The following is a 17943-nucleotide window of genomic DNA, read 5'->3' on the forward strand; positions in this document are numbered from 1 at the left end:
AAATTAATACAGCTTTCAATGCATTGGTTGTATATATGGTTTCGTGCCTACTGCAACTCGGTCTCTTTGAATAGGGCAGTTTAACTTGGTACGCCTCGGATTTGTTGCCTGTGTGTAAAGCTAAGCACAGGGGCAACTTCCAGAGGTCGTAGGCTTTGCCATACCTGCTTAATTATATTATACGTCAGCACAATGGCACGTGCATACAATGTACAGAATGGTAAACTGGAGCGCCTAAACTATTTACACATACAGAACATGCAATTGAATTGCAAACATATACAGTACCAATCTTAGTGTCTTAATAGTTTCTCCTTCTTTAACGATTACTTAATAATACTTGTTCTGTGCCCTTGTGACACTCGATCTCTCCCACCTGTAGGTTCCCCAGTACTCACGGCTTGGTCTCTTCTAGTCGAACTTACTTCACATCTGCGCCTCGGTTCCCCGTCACGTGCCGACCCGCTCGCTCTTCAGCGGTGTCCACTTCCCAGTCCGCGCTTTTTTCGACTTGCTCTGGAGAAACTTCCAAATCCTTAGAACTTTCAGCTCAGGGTAAGCACTTTCTTCGAAATAACCAAGCACAGTCGTTTCCCAGTGCACCATTACTATTTTTGCCTCCATATTCCGTGGTCACACCTTTTTACTCGTATATTTCTGCATGCTTATTTTTCTCTCGGCACATACTTCCACATCCGCCATTACAATGTCAGCCTTGATTTTGCCAAATGTCTTTTTTTCCTTCCTCTATTGGTATTTATTTATGTTCTCTTTTATTTATGCTTCCAAAACGTTACGTTTTGTGAACGTTAGATACTCCTGGAATTAAAACCCTGGTTTATTCATTTCTGAATTGCAGTAGTCGGTCATGTGGTGGTGATGTCGGTTGTACTCCGTTCAACAATTGAAATTAAAAATCCGAAAAATGCTTGGCTTTAGCATGTTGATAATAGGGTTATTACACGCTCACATGTGCATGTAATCCGTAAATGCTATGCTTATTTGTTTCGTTTGATTTTAGCAACATTTTCCAGTCGCTTCTACTTTATGATATTTGAAAGAAGCAAAGTGTGCAATAATCGTTAGTTAATTGCTAGATGCCAAAAAGCGAGGTACTGGCTGAGCGCCATGTTTGACAGCAAGAAGCACGCTCAGAATGTCTACGTCACTTAGCATGATGACGTCATATTTTCATCCTATGGGTTTTACGGTATCACAAAAAAAACTGCCGAGGCATCTTTAGGCCAACGAAGTGTAACTGCAGTACGCAATACCAAAGTTGTCAGTCACACCCTGTGATGTCAGGCCCGGTGGCGAAGGTTAACTCAACATTTGAATGTTATTTATTTGGCAGACGCCTTTATTCAAGGCAACTTACAATTTTCCGATACAACGAGTTACATTTGTATTTGGTTTTCCAAATGGAGCACATACAGGTCAAGTGACTTGCACGTGGTTACACCTTGTCAGTTGGGGAATTTGAACCCACAACCCAAGGGTTTGCAGTCCAAAGTCTTAATCACTACACCACTCGTATGAGTGACAGGGCCTTCGGCTCCCTAAATTAATTAGATCAGCTGACTCCATTAATTCTTTTAAAAAACAACTTAAAACTCATCTGGGGAGTATTTTCCGTACGTCACTTAAATCATCCGAGATCAGATGCCTCATCTTGAATGAGTTAATGCCGGTGAAACTCATCCGGGAGAAGTCGGTTTTTCAAACGCAGCTATGTAGTAGATTAGTCTACAGGATCTAATCATCCGAGATGAATGCGCGCATCCGCGCTGAGTGAAAGGCCCATATATTTAGAGTCTAGAAAACATGATCAGCAAGTCTTTGATAGGCTGTAACAAAAAGACGAAAGAACGGGCGCATTTTGTTCTCACACAAGCGGAGCAGAACCTTTTACTAGAAGGATATGAAGAATTTCAAGATTTAATATGCACAAGGGGTAACACTGCAAAAGCAGCCCAAACCAGAAAAGACGGCTGGCAAAAAGTGGCTGACAAATTAAACGCGTGTGCATTGTACTTACTGAATGCAGCGATTCATTTCCCATGTGTCAGATTAATTATTATTTAATGTCATAATTCCAGATCAAACGTGAGCACAAGGAGAACATGTGAACAGGTTAAAGTGAAGTACAAGAATATACTTCAAACTTGTAAATATTGGTATGTAATTATAGAATGGTTGACATAAAGAATCATATATAATATAAAAAACATTAATTTTAAAGCTAATAAAACAGGTGGAGATCCACGCGGTCCAGACCTAACCCCTGCGGAAGAGTTAGCTCTCCAGCAAAATGCCCATCGCCCTGTTACTGAGGGCATTCCAGAGGGAAGGTCCTCCTCAGAACCAGTGGCAGGATGCAGTGGTCACTTCATTTCAGGTAAAGGATGGTCATGGCATATATTTGTCCTCAATGTGTGCCTTGGGTATGTTCCATATAGCCCTCTTTTTTGTTGGGTCAGTTGCAGTGAATGTCATATCTCTAGAACTTGTGTCAGACCAACGAGATATTGACGAAGGTCAAATATTTGATGAAGACACTGTGTCTGATTATTCATCAGGAGGTGAGGTACATTTTCCAAATAATGTTTCATCAAACTCCACTCTGATCAGTCCCATGTGCCATAATCACATTTGTAAATCCCGGGTAATGATAATGTTAGGCTGATCGTGAGATTCTTTACAGAACTGTGGGTGTTTTTGCCTGTGCAATGCCTACCTGCAATGGCATGAAACGCCTCTTTTATTGTCTGCACACGTTGGTGTCCAGGAAACACTATGAAAACCCGAAGGAAATATTTCAGAGACAAACAGACTTTACGAATTGCCTGGCAAACTGCACTTTTAGATAAATTTTCTGCATCACCTACAGTATATAAAAAAAAAGTGCAGCTTGCTTGCAAAAAACCTCAGAGCAATGCATACTGCCTGTGGGGTTGTGAGAGCCCGACTTCGCCGAGTTTGACTACAAATATAAGGTGCTAATGAATTATTTATATCTTAAGTGAGTTGAGCACTGGAAAGGTGCTCCATAAATAAAATGTTTATTATTTGATGTGAAAAAAATATATTACTCAAAGAGAAATGTTTAGAAATAACAGAATAACCCCCCCCCAAAAAAACAACAAAACCACACACTTTTTTTGGCGGGTCCCATTTTCCTGCACATGACACAGATAAAACAGAATTAAGCAGATTTAATAATTAAAAGGATTTTCCACACAGTTGATAAAGAATGTACTGTACTACCATACCACCATAATAGATTCAAAAGAATAACACAAGTCCTACACAAAGGGGACTGAATGAAAGTTGGCAATGGCAATTTCTTCACCCTTTTCTATCTACAGTACCTGTCATTGAGACAATAAACTACTCAGGTTTTGTCATAACTACAGGAATTCTATTTAAGACAACATGTAAAATTCTTCATAGTTGTTGTGTTTCAGCTTTTTATACTGTGACTGATTCAGCCTGTTCAAATAATGAACCAGTTGCACCCAAAATACAGTCAGTGACAAAATCATTTCAGCAATTTCTCTTCTGTAAATACAACACAGTTGATTAAAAATGTAGTAGTTATCTTGTGCAATATGAGTTTTACTTTCTTAGTGGTACTTATTTGACATGGTTGACAATGGTCTTGAGGGAACATTTTATTGTCAAGGTATTTTTATTGTCATGTGCAGAATGTACAGCAAAATCCTTATTTATGGAATGTACCTTGAAGACACAATGATCAACATAAAACATCAGGAAAACGCTCACGCTTAAATCTATTAAATAATAATCCCAGTAAATAATAATAAGCAAACATTACATAAACATAAGTCACACAAGATGTGGCACCTAATTCACTCAGTTGGGTTTAGGTTTAAAGAACAGTTGTCACTCATTCCATTATCACTGTTCATGATGGCAGGAGGGAGAAAAATGTCCTCGCAGGGTATGACTGGGGTCCTTTATGATTCATTTGCCTTTCCCAGATAGCACTTGGCAAATATGCCCTGCCGTGATGGTATCCATGCCCAAATACTAATCTGTGCTGTCTTCACCACATTCAGTAATGCCTTATGATCCTTAGTTGAATGGCTGCAATACCAGCACACCATGCAGCCTGCCAGGATATACAGGGGGCTCTCGGGTTACAACGTTTCAGGTTTACAACACTCACTCCCATAAAAACTTAGAAAAATCGAGACATGAGAAAGAATAAAGGTAAGGATTTTTTTACACTCATTTTTTCTGTTACTAGAGTACAGTGTACAGTACAGTATATTTATGTCCTTTTCTTTTTTCTCAGGCTTAGATTTTGTGTTTTTATGATCTAGATTATGATTTTGCAAATGTGTTAAGATAGGTAAGTGACTTAGGCTAGAGTGTGTTTTGACTTACACCAAAATTCGGGTTACATCACTGTTGTAGGAACGGAACTGTGTCGTAACATGAGGACCCCCTGTACTCTACAGTAATACATTTATTACAGATGATGAGGGTGCTGGAGACATTCGTGCCTTCCTCAGATGTCCACCCCCAGGAGTTTAAAATTGTTGACTTTCCACAGCCTTGCCCCCAATGTAAATGGGGCTGTGCTTCACCTGCTGCTTCCTGAAATCAATGATAATCTTCTTAATCTTGCTGACATTCAGTGAGAGGTTATTATGCCGACACCACTCTGAAAGGAGCCTAATCTCGTCTCAATAGGCTCTCTCGTCATTAGCTGTCATCAGGCCTATGATGGTGGAATTGGTAGCAAACTTTATGAAGGTATTGGAGCTATACCTGGCCATACAGTTATGGGTGAACAGAGTACAGTAGGGGACTCAGTACACTGCCCTGAGGGGTGTCAGTGTAGAGGAGGGGTGTCTACCAATCCATACATGCTGGGGTCTGACTGCCAGAAGTCCAAGATTCAGGCAAGGCATGAAGTCTCAGGTCAAGAAGCTTTGTAATCAGTCAGAAATTAATTAGTTTTGAAGGCAACACTATAGTCTACAAGTAACAGTATGACATAAGAACTTGTTTTATCCAGATGTTCCAAGGTGCTGTACAGTGCAAGGGCTACTGTGCCTTCTGTAGTTCTTAAGTGTTTATAAGTGAACTTCAGGGGTCTACGTTGGCTGGAATAACGCCCTTAATATGTCCCAGCACCAGCCTCTGAGAGCATTTCATAATAACGTGGAGTCAGCGTTACTGGAGGATAGTCATACAGGTATTCCACGTTGTTTTTCTTGGTAACTGGAATGAGTTATAATTTCTTAGCCTGTTGGAACTGTTGCTTCAGTACGGAAAAGGTGAAATATGTCGTCACAGTACCTTAAGCTGTAATCTGGGTGGCGTCTCCATCCAACATTTTTAAACCCACTTATCTAGGTTAGGGTTGTGGAGACACCAAGACTATCCTAGCAGCAATGAATGAGCAGAGTGAAACAATCCTGGAGAGCCTGCATGTCTGAGACGCTCAGTTTGAAAATGAGATGATCCGCGTTAAGTCATAGTGACCGATACTTGTGTTGTATTTTTAACACAATGTCTTGACACTGTGGTCTTCAGTTGTATGAACAGTTGAGTCATGTTTCCATGTACAGTATATTATATATATTTATATATAAACCCCCCTCAAAATGTTTTCTGGTACAGAATTAGTATACCTTACTAATATTTTAACCTGACAACAGCACTTAGGCAACTTGTGGTGGTACTTTCCTCTCTTGATTGGAAATCTTTTTTAAAAAAGCGTAGTATCTGCAACATGGTCAAGTCTCTAACCTTCAATTAACTACTGGACATTTTAACAAACAAATGTGAGTTCAATATACAAACTGAACCCAAAATCTATGCTAGATAGAAAGGTTAAAGTGTCGTGTTCAAAGCAGTTCACAGGTTAGCCTAAATGATGCACAGCTATTGAAAATGAGTGCTAAAGGCCACTTTCTTGTGAGAAAAAACGTTTTGCCTCTGTCAAGCTGGATTCAGATCGTGTCCAGTTGGTGTCCGTGTGGGTTCTCCTCCCACATTCCCAGAGACATGCAGATTAGGTTGACTAGCAATGTCAAAGTCAAACTGTCCCCCTTTTTGATTGTGAGCTTGGATGTGGGAGGGAGTTGGCCCTGCAATGAGTCGGTATCCCCTCCAGGACTCTTTCCTGCCTTTTGCCCAGTGCTGTCATAATGGGCTCCACCCCTGCAACCCTGAACGTGATTAAGCAGGTTTGGGTATATACAGTATGTTAATGATTCTCTTGAGGAAAAACCTGCCACCTAGCAGAGTGCAAAATGGGAAAGAGGTACTTGGTGCATCTTTTGTGCACAAGCACCCAAGTGAATTTTTTTGTGGAGTCTTATTTCTACACACAATATTACAACACTTCCTTATTAATAAAGCTTGTTGAATGGCCTTTTTATAGGAGGTCAAGATTTTCACTAAAGAAAAAATAATAATATTTAACAAAAGGATGAGCAGATTCTCCTAGTATGAATATGGAACAGGGGCAGGCACCACTGAGCAAGGGGTTGTTTGGTATTCATCTGGGTGTCTTATGGGGAAGATGGTGCTTTGTTGACTGTTTTACATTCATTGTCTACTATGCAAATAATATTAGAACACACACCTGTATCTATCACATTATTATCAGAGCTGAAGAGAAGTACAAAGTTATGCATGTTATATAAGATTCAAAAATAATGTAGTCTATATAATCTGACTGGCAGAAGGGTACAGGTCAATTTAGAAGAAGCAAAATATCAAAAGTCAAAGCGCTTTACATAAACAATGAAAGGACCACTTCAATCAGCATCAGTGTCTACCATCAATCCAGATGATGTAAAGGCAGCCATTCTTGCACCAGCCTTGCTACAAAATATCTGTGGAGTGGTGAATGGGTGAGAGAGAGAGAGAGTTAGGGACAGGGCATGATTAGGGGTCCAGAATGACCAGGCCATGGTTGGCAATTTAGCCAGGACATCAGGGACACCCTATTATTTTCAAAGGATGCCCAAGGATCATTTATGACCACAGAGTCAGGACCTCGACTTTACGTCTCATCCAAAGGATGGCACCAGTTTGTAGAGCACAGTGCACCCTGTCACTGCACTGCAGCATTGGGATCAACACACAGACCATATGGTAAGTGGTCCCGGTTGGCCTCATCAACATCTTCCAGTAGCAACCCTCGCTTTCCTGGTTGGTCACCCAAACATACCTAGCTTCAGGTGGATTACCTTGTCCTGAAGTGCAGGTGTTACAGGTACTGTCTACCATTATTGTTACTATATAGCAATAAGTCACAAAAAAGACATCTTTTTTTGTCCCTGTGAAGGAAAATAAAACACCAGGTATAACAAATTCATTTTGCTAGGAACAGTGCAACTAAACATTAGCAAAACAGTTTTAACTTAAAAAGAATCAAACAGTTTTCTGGACTAAACAATCATTTTTAAAGATCTTGATGTCACCATGTGTTGATGGTCCTGAATGTACAAAGTTTGTGATCAGAGATAACGTTGAAATAATGAATAAGAGTCTCAAAATTCTATGCGACAAAGTCAACATTAATAGAGGTAATAAAAATATCAAAGTATTTTATTCATTAATAATTATGTGATTTATTTTAAATGGAGTTATTTTATTAGACTATTACTGTATATACAAAACAATGCTTGGGCCAGTGAAAGGTGGAATGCTTTGTCCATGCATTATTTTCATACTACACCTTCATGTGAAGGGTAAAAACAAGAAAAACAAATCACCAATTTGAAGCAAGTACCCTTAATGGACTGTGTGAAAAACTAGTAATGTCTAACCTATCCTCCACTCCCAGCAAAACAGGGCCTTATCCAACAGCAGTGGTGTTAAAGCACGATTTGTTAGATTGGCAATACACAGGATTGAATCCTATGATGATTAAAATTGCAAAGAAAATAAACACAGATTGAGATTTTATTCTACAACCCAAATTAACCAAATCAAAGTTCTCCTTGTTTGTTGGTGGGCATATATACTGTATGTACAGCACTGTATATAGAGAATATATACACATATACGGTACATAATAAAATATATATATACACACACAAACATTTTATTATATACAGTCTAGGTATGTGTGTGTGTGTGTGTGTATGGTATATTTTTATATACACATTCTATATGCACAAAAAAGTACTGTTATTAATCAAAGCAAAATAAAAAGTAAATATTGCACTAAAGGGTACAGTGCTACAAGACAGCAGGGGCGTGAAAAAAATATTTAGAGAATTCTAAAATTGTTTGTGAGACTTCTCTAATACCACCTACTCCATAAATGCCCAATAACATCAAAAGCACTAAAAGTTTTGTTTCCAGAAAATATACTTTAACACTTTTCACATCCAGTGTACAGGAAAACATTTTACAGTATACTTTGTTCAACTTTAGCAACTTAACAGCTAAATTAAATAATTTTTAAATAAATTCCCTTTGATAAACATATTAGAATTAGTTTACCTGAGCATTAAACATCTGAAAGAAACACTTCTTTAAAGACATGGTTTATGTCAAACCATCTACTGGCAAAAACAGAAAGTGGCAAGACCATTGGCTTCAACTATTAAACAATCATCAAGAAAAGAACAACAGGACATTACATTATGTTAAAGCAAAGATGTGTGGTGACAAACGTAAGCAGCCTAGTATCAATACTATAACCTGCATGTTTTCTCAACTTGACAAAAACAGTGTCTTTTTCTTATATTCAGTAGAATAGTACAAATTTTTCTAATACAATACACTTACTTTATGGATATATTATTTAGGCATACTGTAACTTTTTGGCACAATCTGGCTCATTAAATGAAGATAAAGTGCTGAAATCTCCCTTTTCTGTCCAAGAAAATCCTGCTGAAGCTTACATATTTTAACTTTGGGTCTATGGCAATCAAATCATTGAGAAATAAACTCGGTGAAGAACCCAGTATGACTCCTTATTAAACAAACCTTTTCATTTGTTCACATTGTGTATATCCAACACTTTTATATTCTAGTACCCTTATCCAGTATGCTGCCTAAAATGTTAAATGCTATGTGCAAAATGCAGCAGCAGCAGCAATACAAAGCATGTGGAGCAAGTCCAAACTGCATTCTGTAGCACTGCCTGGAATTTCTGTAAGGTAAGAGCAATACCTTATTTTTACAATAATATTACACCTTACACCACACCTAATCCCTCCAACAAATAAAACCCTTTGGGAAACAAAAGCTTTCAACAGTTGCTGATAGAGTTGTATCAGTATTTCATGCTAGTGGTGATGTCTTGTTTCTTTATGTCAAGAAGTTCTGTTCCCATGCCAGAGTGTTGGCAAAACGCTCTCTCACACTGGTCCCTAAAATCTCCATGGTTGACTTCTGTCTTAGCTCTTAGGTAGTTGAAAGGTCCACTGAATTAGTGAAAGGGAAGAATCTGGCAAGTTTGTTAGGGGAAGTTGGGCTATGGTATTCAGACTCTTCACTCATCTTGAAGAATAGCTCCTGTTCTTTTTTCTTCTGGTTTAAGTCATCCTCCAAAGCCTGCAGGGACAGACCATTAAACACAGTGAGAACCAGAAAGTAAAAATTTCCTTTACAGTTCTTCTTATCTGCATCTTCTGATCTAACCATTCAGCTTTCAAATTATTCAACAGCTCACATTTTTGACTTTTGGTGAATTTCTGATTTGCATTTGCAAACAAATTTATGTCCTGCTTGTTTTCTTTTATTAATTTAATCAAATGTGTGCAAAAGGTTCACAGTAAACCATATAAGAGTATTAGAGAATGCTCTCTACATACACACCATACCAGTATGACCACACTGAAAATGCATTAAACCATATGTGTGATAAAATCATTTAATGGGTTAACATTTGTGCTTTTGTCCATCTGTAAATGAAATACATTGTAGTGGGTTACAAATCCCGAGTCAAATCCTGCGCATATCCACTGTCCATGTGCAGTTTATTGGTGCTTGCATTGATTTTCCTCTGGATATTCTAGTTTTACTTCTGATTCCCTCCCACATTCCAAAGACATGTTAGCTAGTTGGTAATTCCAAACTGTCCCTTTGTGGGTGTTAGTATGGGAGTATGTACGAGTGAAATGGGTGAGCTTGAGAATGTTATATGTTAATTTCCTTACATGTGGAACTTACAGTAGCTTATGAAGACACATACAACTTTTAAGTGTTAACTAACGGACGTCATTAACAATTATATCTACTTCAGCAATATAATGGTGACCTTTTTGCGGGGCCTGAGTTGGTCTCTCCATTCTTTTAACTGTTGATTGTGTTCCTCATCCAGGGCTTTAAGCTTTTGTGTCTCATGTTCAACTAAGAGATGACACTTTTCATTCTGCAATATAAAATAAAATGAGACTGTCAGTGTATTATTAGATAATGGCAATTATAGTCCATTTTCCATTGTCATTAAAACAGACAGTTTGGCATTATACGTAAGTGTGTTTTGGCTCACCTGCATCTGCTGGAGTTCCCTGAAATTGCTCTCACACTGTACTATCATGTCTTTCATCTGATTTTCATGTTTTTGCTGCTGTTGACCTCTCTCTGATTTCTGTCTCTTCTCCTCTTGCTGTTGAAACTAATTTTCATGGGAAAAGGATATCATTAACATATATTTCAGTCAACACTGCTACTTTTTTACTTCACTTTTGTTACATAACATTAGGCATCTATAGAGGCTACTTTACCTGTTTGATCTTTTCTTTGTCCTCTGCTGCACTCCCAGTGGAGTTAATCCTCAGACTTTTTTTGTACATTGCCATTCTTGTCTTTGCTTCGCTCCTCTGGATCTTGGGGAGACGTGCTTTTTCCTGCTGCTGCCTAACCTTCAGTTGTTCAATCATTCTCTGATTGTAACACTGCATCTGTTCAAGTTCCTATGATATGGAGAAAAAATTGTGATTAAGTAAAATAAAATTAGTAACTTTTTCCTTGTTATATTAGGCAAATCAAAATGTTATTTCAAATATTTGAATGTAAGCATTACAAACTGTTGAAAATCCAGCTTTGAATTAAAGTATTACATTAGTATTGTGAAAATAAAGTTTATATTTAGTTTATTTACTTAAAACCATTTATAAAACACAGAAATGTGAACTGGACTTAATGATAACACTTGAACTGAGACATAGGTCTTACACTGCAGAAAGACACATTGATATGCAAGCAAAACAATTCTCAAAACAGTATTTACCAAGAAAACTAGGTGTCTTTTGGTCTGTGAATTTTATGCTGGGGTAAACGCCTTCTTTAGAATGCACCTCTGTACCTATAAAAATCTTACTTGAAATAAAAATGCAAACGTGTACTACAGAAGGTATTTTAAAAATAAGTTAAAAATATCAGCTATGATTAAGGCCCTTTTCCTTTACTATTCCTCTCTTTCGACATACTGCAAGATAGAAAACAGCCAATGTAACCAATTTACAGATACCAAATGTAAGAAGTAATTGTAAAATATAATACACATTTTAGAAATAGAAGAAGGTTGAAGAAGGTTATGTAGACATTAGATGTATTAAGATTAGGTCTCATTTTTCTATAATAAATGTTTATAAGAAGTAGTCACATTATATTTTTTACAGTAAGCAAATTTTTAGCTAAACAAACCTGTCCTGATATACCATCACAGACATATAACATCACTCATTTCATTTACTACAAATGTTTCTTTATGATGTGACTGGAAGCCACAGTCAATTTCAACAGAAACTGGTATAAAAAAAAAAAAGAAGTTATCATACGCAATTTGCAAGTTTATGTAACTCAACACTGAAGTAAAATTTAGTTTTAAGAGGTACACAGCCTGTGTGACTGTTTTGAATACGCTGTAAGCAGTTGTGTAAAGTTCTGCGGGGACACCATAGTTCCTGTCAATTGAGTCAATATATACTCTTAACAGCAAGCCATTGATAAGGACTCATCCCTTCTTTGACCACAATGATTGTAGAAAGGCCCTTAAATTAAAATCAAAACAATCTTGGCCCCTAACAGAATAAGTGGGTGTCTACTTCACTCAGGTGCACTACAGGGCACCACTTTCCAATATTCCACTCCATATATCAGATGTCTTCAGATTTATAGCAAGTGCCCAGCTTACAGAAACAGCTGAATGTTATTACATTAACAAAAACTACCCCAAAGATTGAAATGGCTTTAGATTGTTGGCCTTAACTTCTGAAATCCTTTGAGAAGTCAATTAAGAAAGAGCTACTTACCAAAGCTTGCCAATCTCAACCCTTAGCAATTTGCATACATGGCAAAGGAGGGCATTGAGGATGCCACAGCAGCAGTTCTAAATTTACTATAGGAGCATTTGGAAGGATCAAAAACCATGCAATGTTTATAGATTTCTCAACAGTTTTTAATACAATCCAGCCCCATATTTACATCTTAGTGTTGTGGATTCTGGACTTAACAAACTGATCACAAACAGTGAGTGTTAATTGTTGTTTCTCATAGCCTCAATAAACGGATCACTACAAGGATGCTGCCTGTCATGTTCATCTTATTTACTGTACAAAGGACTGCAGGAGTTTACACAAGGGCAGAAATCCTGAGATCTACAGAGGACTTTGTTTACAAGATAAGGAGAACAGCCATGGAGCGGTTGTGGATGAGTGTGTGTAGTGGTGTGATTATTCCTTTCTTAGAATGTTTCTGTGACTAAGGATATGGTTGTTTATCTCAGGTGCTCACCCTTCTTCCACTTTCTCACCTTTAATTAAATGGGAGACAGTGGAGAGGATAGAGCACTACAAATAACTAGGGGCAATCATTGATAACAGGCTAAACTTTGATCTTAACACAGACTATAAGAAGGGGCAGGCACAGCTTTTCTTTCTTATGAAACCCAATAGTTTTGAAATGGACAAAACCATAATGATACTTTTTATAAATCCTTTATTGAACCTGTTATTACATTTGCATGTATATATTGGCTTGGCAACCTCAGTATTAAGGATATAAACCATCTAAACAACATTGTAGAAACTAGTTGCAAAATGTATTGGTTAGAAGCAGACCTCTTGTTACTGAACTGTATTACAAACGGGTCAGGAAAAAAAACAACAAGTTGATTCTGTCAGACAGTAGCCATCCTCTTTTCTCTAAATTTCAGCTGTTGCCATCAGGCTGCAGATTTAGATTTCCAGGAGTAAAGAGCAACATATTGAAGAACTGTTTTATCATCAAAGCTATAAGCATTTTGAATTCTATTACTTGTAGAGATGTTGCTAAATGCTAAATTATTAATTATTATTTGGTGTATTGCTAAAAGTGTCTCTCCATCTTTGTACTAATCTTGAATGTGTGTACTTAGGATAACACTTAGTTGTCAGCTGTCGTGTCTTGGCTTATTTTCTGTATATTTTCATAGTTTCCTAATGCAAACATAGGTTAGGTAGACTTTATTATCCCAGAGGGAACTAACAGCAATGGATCCCATTTTCAAATAATTTCATCCCTCTCTTTGTTGAATCATTTGTTTTCCCAATTAATGAAGCAACATTGACCATCTACACTATATTGCCAAAAGTATTGGGACTCCCCTCCAAATCATTGAATTCAGGTGTTCCAATCACTTCCATGGCCACAGGTGTATAAAATCGGGCACCTAGGCATGCAGCCGGCGTCTACAAACATTTGTTTAAGAATGGGTCGCTCTCAGTAGCTCACTGAATTCAAGCGTGGTACCGTGATATGATGCCACCTGTGCAATAAGTCAATTCATGAAATTTCCTTGCTACTAAATATTCCACGGTCAACTGTTAGTGGTATTATAACAAAGTGGAAGTAATTGGGAACAAAAGCAATTCAGCTACACACTGAGCAGGGATAGTGCATGCCGAGGTGCACATTGTGCAGACGTTGCCAGCTTTCTGCAGAGTCAATAGCTACAGACCTCCAAAAGCTCAAGAACAGTGCGTAGAGAGCTTCATGGAATAGGTTTCCATGACAGAGCAGCTGCATCCAAGCTTTTTATCACCAAGTGCAATGGAACGCAACGGATGCAGTGGTGTAAAGCACACCACCACTGGACTCTAGAACAGTGGAGACATGTCCTCTGGAGTGACAAATCACGCTTCTCTGTCTGGCACTCCCATGGACGAGTCTGGGTTTGGCAGTTGCCAGGAGAAAGGTACTTTCCTGACTGCATTGTGCCAGGTGTAAAGTTTGGTGGAGGGGGAGATTATGGTGTGGGGTTGTTTTTCCAGGGTTGGCCTTAGTTCCAGTGAAAGTAACTCTTAATGCTTTAGCATACAAAGCCATTTTGGGCAATTTCATGCTCCCAACTTTGTGGGAACAGTTTGTGGATGGCCCCTTCCTGTTCCAACATGACTACGCACCAGTGCACAAAGCAAGGTCTATAAAGAAGTGGATGAGCTAGTTTGGTGTGGAGGAACTTGACTGGCCTGCAAAGAACCCTGACCTCAACCTGATAGAACACCTTTGGGACGAATTAGAGTGGCTACTGTGAGAGAGGCCTTCTTGTCCAACATCAGTGCCTGACTTCACAAATGCTCTCCTGGATGAATGGTCAAAAATTCCCATAAACACACTTCTACATCTTGTGGAAAGCCTTCCCAGAAGAGCTGAAGCTGTGATAGCTGCAAATGGTGGGCCAAATCCATATTAAAGCCTATGTATTAAGAATAGGTTATCATTAAAATTCATGTGTGTGTAAAGGCAGACATCCATTTTTTGGACAAGAGGTGTTCACAGTCATAGTCTGTGCATGTTGTAATAGCCATCGGTTACAGTCACATCCACTACTTTAGAAGTGCATGCTATTTAAATGTGGCTTAAAATTTAAGAATAATTCTGGCGCTGTATATGGTGTTTTTAATTGAAAACATGCGGTAGAACTATTTAAATTAATTTGTTATTACTATAAAAATATTAATAGTACACCAGATATGTAGAAAATTAAATTAAAACCAATAAAAGTGTGCTTGAAGAGCCTGTCACAGAGGAGCCTATCAAAACTATCAAGATTCAACACTGTTTAAAGTGGTGTGTATCTGGGTAGATAATTACCAAATCAAACTTTTTTTCTCATCTCGTGATTCTCTCGGTACTATCACAAATGATTCAAACAGGCATGGTTTATTATTTATTTAGAAAAGTGAAAAAATCATTACTACTTTTAATCAAATACGATGTCTGACACCATGTTCTACAGTACCAAGAAAATAAAATACAGAATAATATCCAAACAGTGTGGTACTGCAATGACTAACTATACTATGCTCAAAGCACAAAAGACATCTACCTTCTCATGTTTCTTAACCAGTTGATGTCTCTGAAGAAAGTACTGGTCTTTCAACTGCTGCTTCATAAGTTGATGTTTCTCTTGCAAGTTGCGTTCTTCCAGATCCCACATTGTAGCCTCACGATCTACAGGAAAAAGGAAATGCAAGATAATAATAATAAAATAGTTATTTACATTTATAGCGCTTCAGTGAAGTGGGAAACCACTTCAACCACCACTCATGTTTAGCATCCACCTGGATAATGAGACGGCAGCCATTTTTGCGCCAGTACCCTTGCCACATATCAGCTGTTATGTGGTAAACTGGTGGGAAAGAGAGAGCCAATTAGAGACAGGATGATCAGGGGGCCAGTATGACTAGGCAGTGGTGGGCAATTTAGCCTGGACATCGGGATACACCCAACACTTCACAAAAGATGGCCAGGAATCTTTTATGACCACAGAGAGTCAGGACCTCGGTTTTACGTCTCATCCGAAAGATTGTTCCATTTTTACAGCACAGTGTCTCCATCAGTGCACTGGGACTTTGGGATCCTCATTCAGACCTCACCAACAACTCTTCCAGCAGGTGCAACCCAAGCTTTCCTAGATGGTTTCCCATTCAAGTACTGGCCAGCCGAAAACATGCTTAGCTTGAGGTGAATGACCCGTTCTGAAGCAGATGTGGTATGGCTGCTGCTATGGCATAATAGACACACAGAAGCAAAAATGGTACTCCAAGAACTGAATGAGTGTTTTTACTGCCACTAGTTACTGTACTTTCACAATTTATGTAAGCTTTTAAGACATGAATTACAAAATAATAATTCATCATTAGTGACAAATGCTTGCCAATATTCTTTGTCCTGCCTGTGTAACCTGCATCTTCAAAATAGGCATGGCACATCCCATCTCTAATTATCAAACCTCTTTCCCGTGTCCTTATCAAAATGCAGAATGAATGCTTAGGCACTGGTGAGGAGCATCCAAGCTTTAAAAATATTACTACACATGATTTCCACGTACAAAACAAAAGTGTGTCTTCATATAAAATTACATATTAATGTTCCATGGTTGTTGTTTGCAAGCTCTGAAAAATTTAGCCACTTCTGTTGCTGGGAATTAAAAATTTAGAACAAATAAAAATTGAGAACAAATTTCATATTGTCTTAACAAATTAATTCAAGATTATTCATCCTTCGCATTCTTTAGAATCCTCTTTCATTATTTGTTTTTTATAGGAAAACTGCAACATGTTCAAACACCAAAGAATGTGTCCGGACAGGAGGTCTATTGTTTCCAAAGTCAGGTGTGTAAAGATAAATCTACGTATTTAATGGCTTAAAGCCAATAAATTCATAATAAAAAGCATTTTCCCCCTTCAAACAGAGTAATAATGAGCAACATTTATCTTAAGTTAAACAAAATAAATATGCAGCTGAATCACACACCCACCTTAGACATAAAAATGTCTCATATATAATAAGTAACAAATCTGAAGTGATTGATGTATTAAGAACTGACGAGTCACTAGTGACTAATGAATTCTGAAATTTTCAAAAGAAAAAGACTGAATGAAATTTTTCACTATATGAAATATTTTCTTAGTGGAACACAAACACATAATTCATGATAAAAAAAAAAAATAAGAAATGTTATATAGATTTCAGTGCTTGTAAATTAGCACTGAAAGATGCCGATGCCAGTGCCAAGAAACAATTTCAATAGGTTTTTCTTTATAGCAGGTTTTTTTTCCCCGTTGGGCCCTTGAGGAAGGGCCTTAACCTGAAAATTGTTCCAGGGGTGCTGTATCATGGCTGTCCCTGTGCTCTGACCTACAAAGGTCATGTGAAAAAACAGTTTCCCCTCAGGATGAATAAAGTATGTCAAATCAAAAAAATATACATAGATAGTAGCAGTTATTATTTGAATTACTGTTTTCAGTAATGTATAATTTTGAGATATCCAACACAGTCACAACAGCACTGAAACACGAGAGCAGTGCGGTATAGTGTTTAAAGATTTGGACTTGAAACACTGAAGATTGTGGGTTCACATCGTTCTACTAACACAGTGTGACTATTAGCAAGTCACTTCACCTGCCTATGCTCCAATTACAAAAGCAAAAAAAAAAAAAATCTAGCCAGTTTTATCTCACATGTTAATTGTCTTGGATGAAGGTGTAAACCAAATAAATTTGACATAATGCTAATTTTCTCTAAGAATGAAACAGTTTACTAAGTTTGGCTGTCCATACACTAAACTCATAGAAGCAAAGTAACTAATGACACAATAGAAATAATGAAGTGAATGGGCCTCACCTCTAATCAACTGGTGTTTCCGGTTAAGGCATTCAGACTCCGTTTCCGAGATCTCGTGCCTGTTGTCACTTATGATCTTCTTCAGCGTCTGATCCAGGTGAACTTTCTGAGCTGTCAGAAACTCTTCCTCCTTGTATTACAGAGGATACATCAGTAATTAATCACACAGTTTACATCACCTTCATTTTAGTCATTCTTAACAGAAAAAAAGTGCTTTACATTTGAAGAAGAATGCAAATAAAAATACATTTGTAACCAATGAAGTTTAGGGGACTTGGTTGGTCCACTAGCACTTTAGCATGGCTTTTTACTCTGAACGCT

At 37.9% G+C, this 17943-nt stretch overlaps 1 protein-coding gene across 1 annotated transcript in view; it reads right to left on the reverse strand.

Moving 5' to 3' along the window:
* Window positions 1-8361: 8361 nt before the first annotated feature.
* The window catches only part of stk10 (serine/threonine kinase 10), a 125853-nt gene continuing 116271 nt past the window's right edge, over window positions 8362-17943 (reverse strand). Inside the window, exons 14-19 of the mRNA XM_039776404.1 lie at window positions 17623-17752; window positions 15323-15447; window positions 10737-10925; window positions 10502-10627; window positions 10268-10381; window positions 8362-9561 (exon numbers count right to left, since the gene is read on the reverse strand). Of these exons, the coding sequence (XP_039632338.1) occupies window positions 9412-9561; window positions 10268-10381; window positions 10502-10627; window positions 10737-10925; window positions 15323-15447; window positions 17623-17752 (834 nt within the window). The 3' untranslated portion in view covers window positions 8362-9411. The remainder of the gene's footprint in view (window positions 9562-10267; window positions 10382-10501; window positions 10628-10736; window positions 10926-15322; window positions 15448-17622; window positions 17753-17943) is intronic.

The sequence above is a fragment of the Polypterus senegalus genome, chromosome 13 (genome assembly GCF_016835505.1).
Source record: "Polypterus senegalus isolate Bchr_013 chromosome 13, ASM1683550v1, whole genome shotgun sequence".
In the NCBI taxonomy this organism is placed as follows: Eukaryota; Metazoa; Chordata; class Cladistia; order Polypteriformes; family Polypteridae; genus Polypterus; species Polypterus senegalus.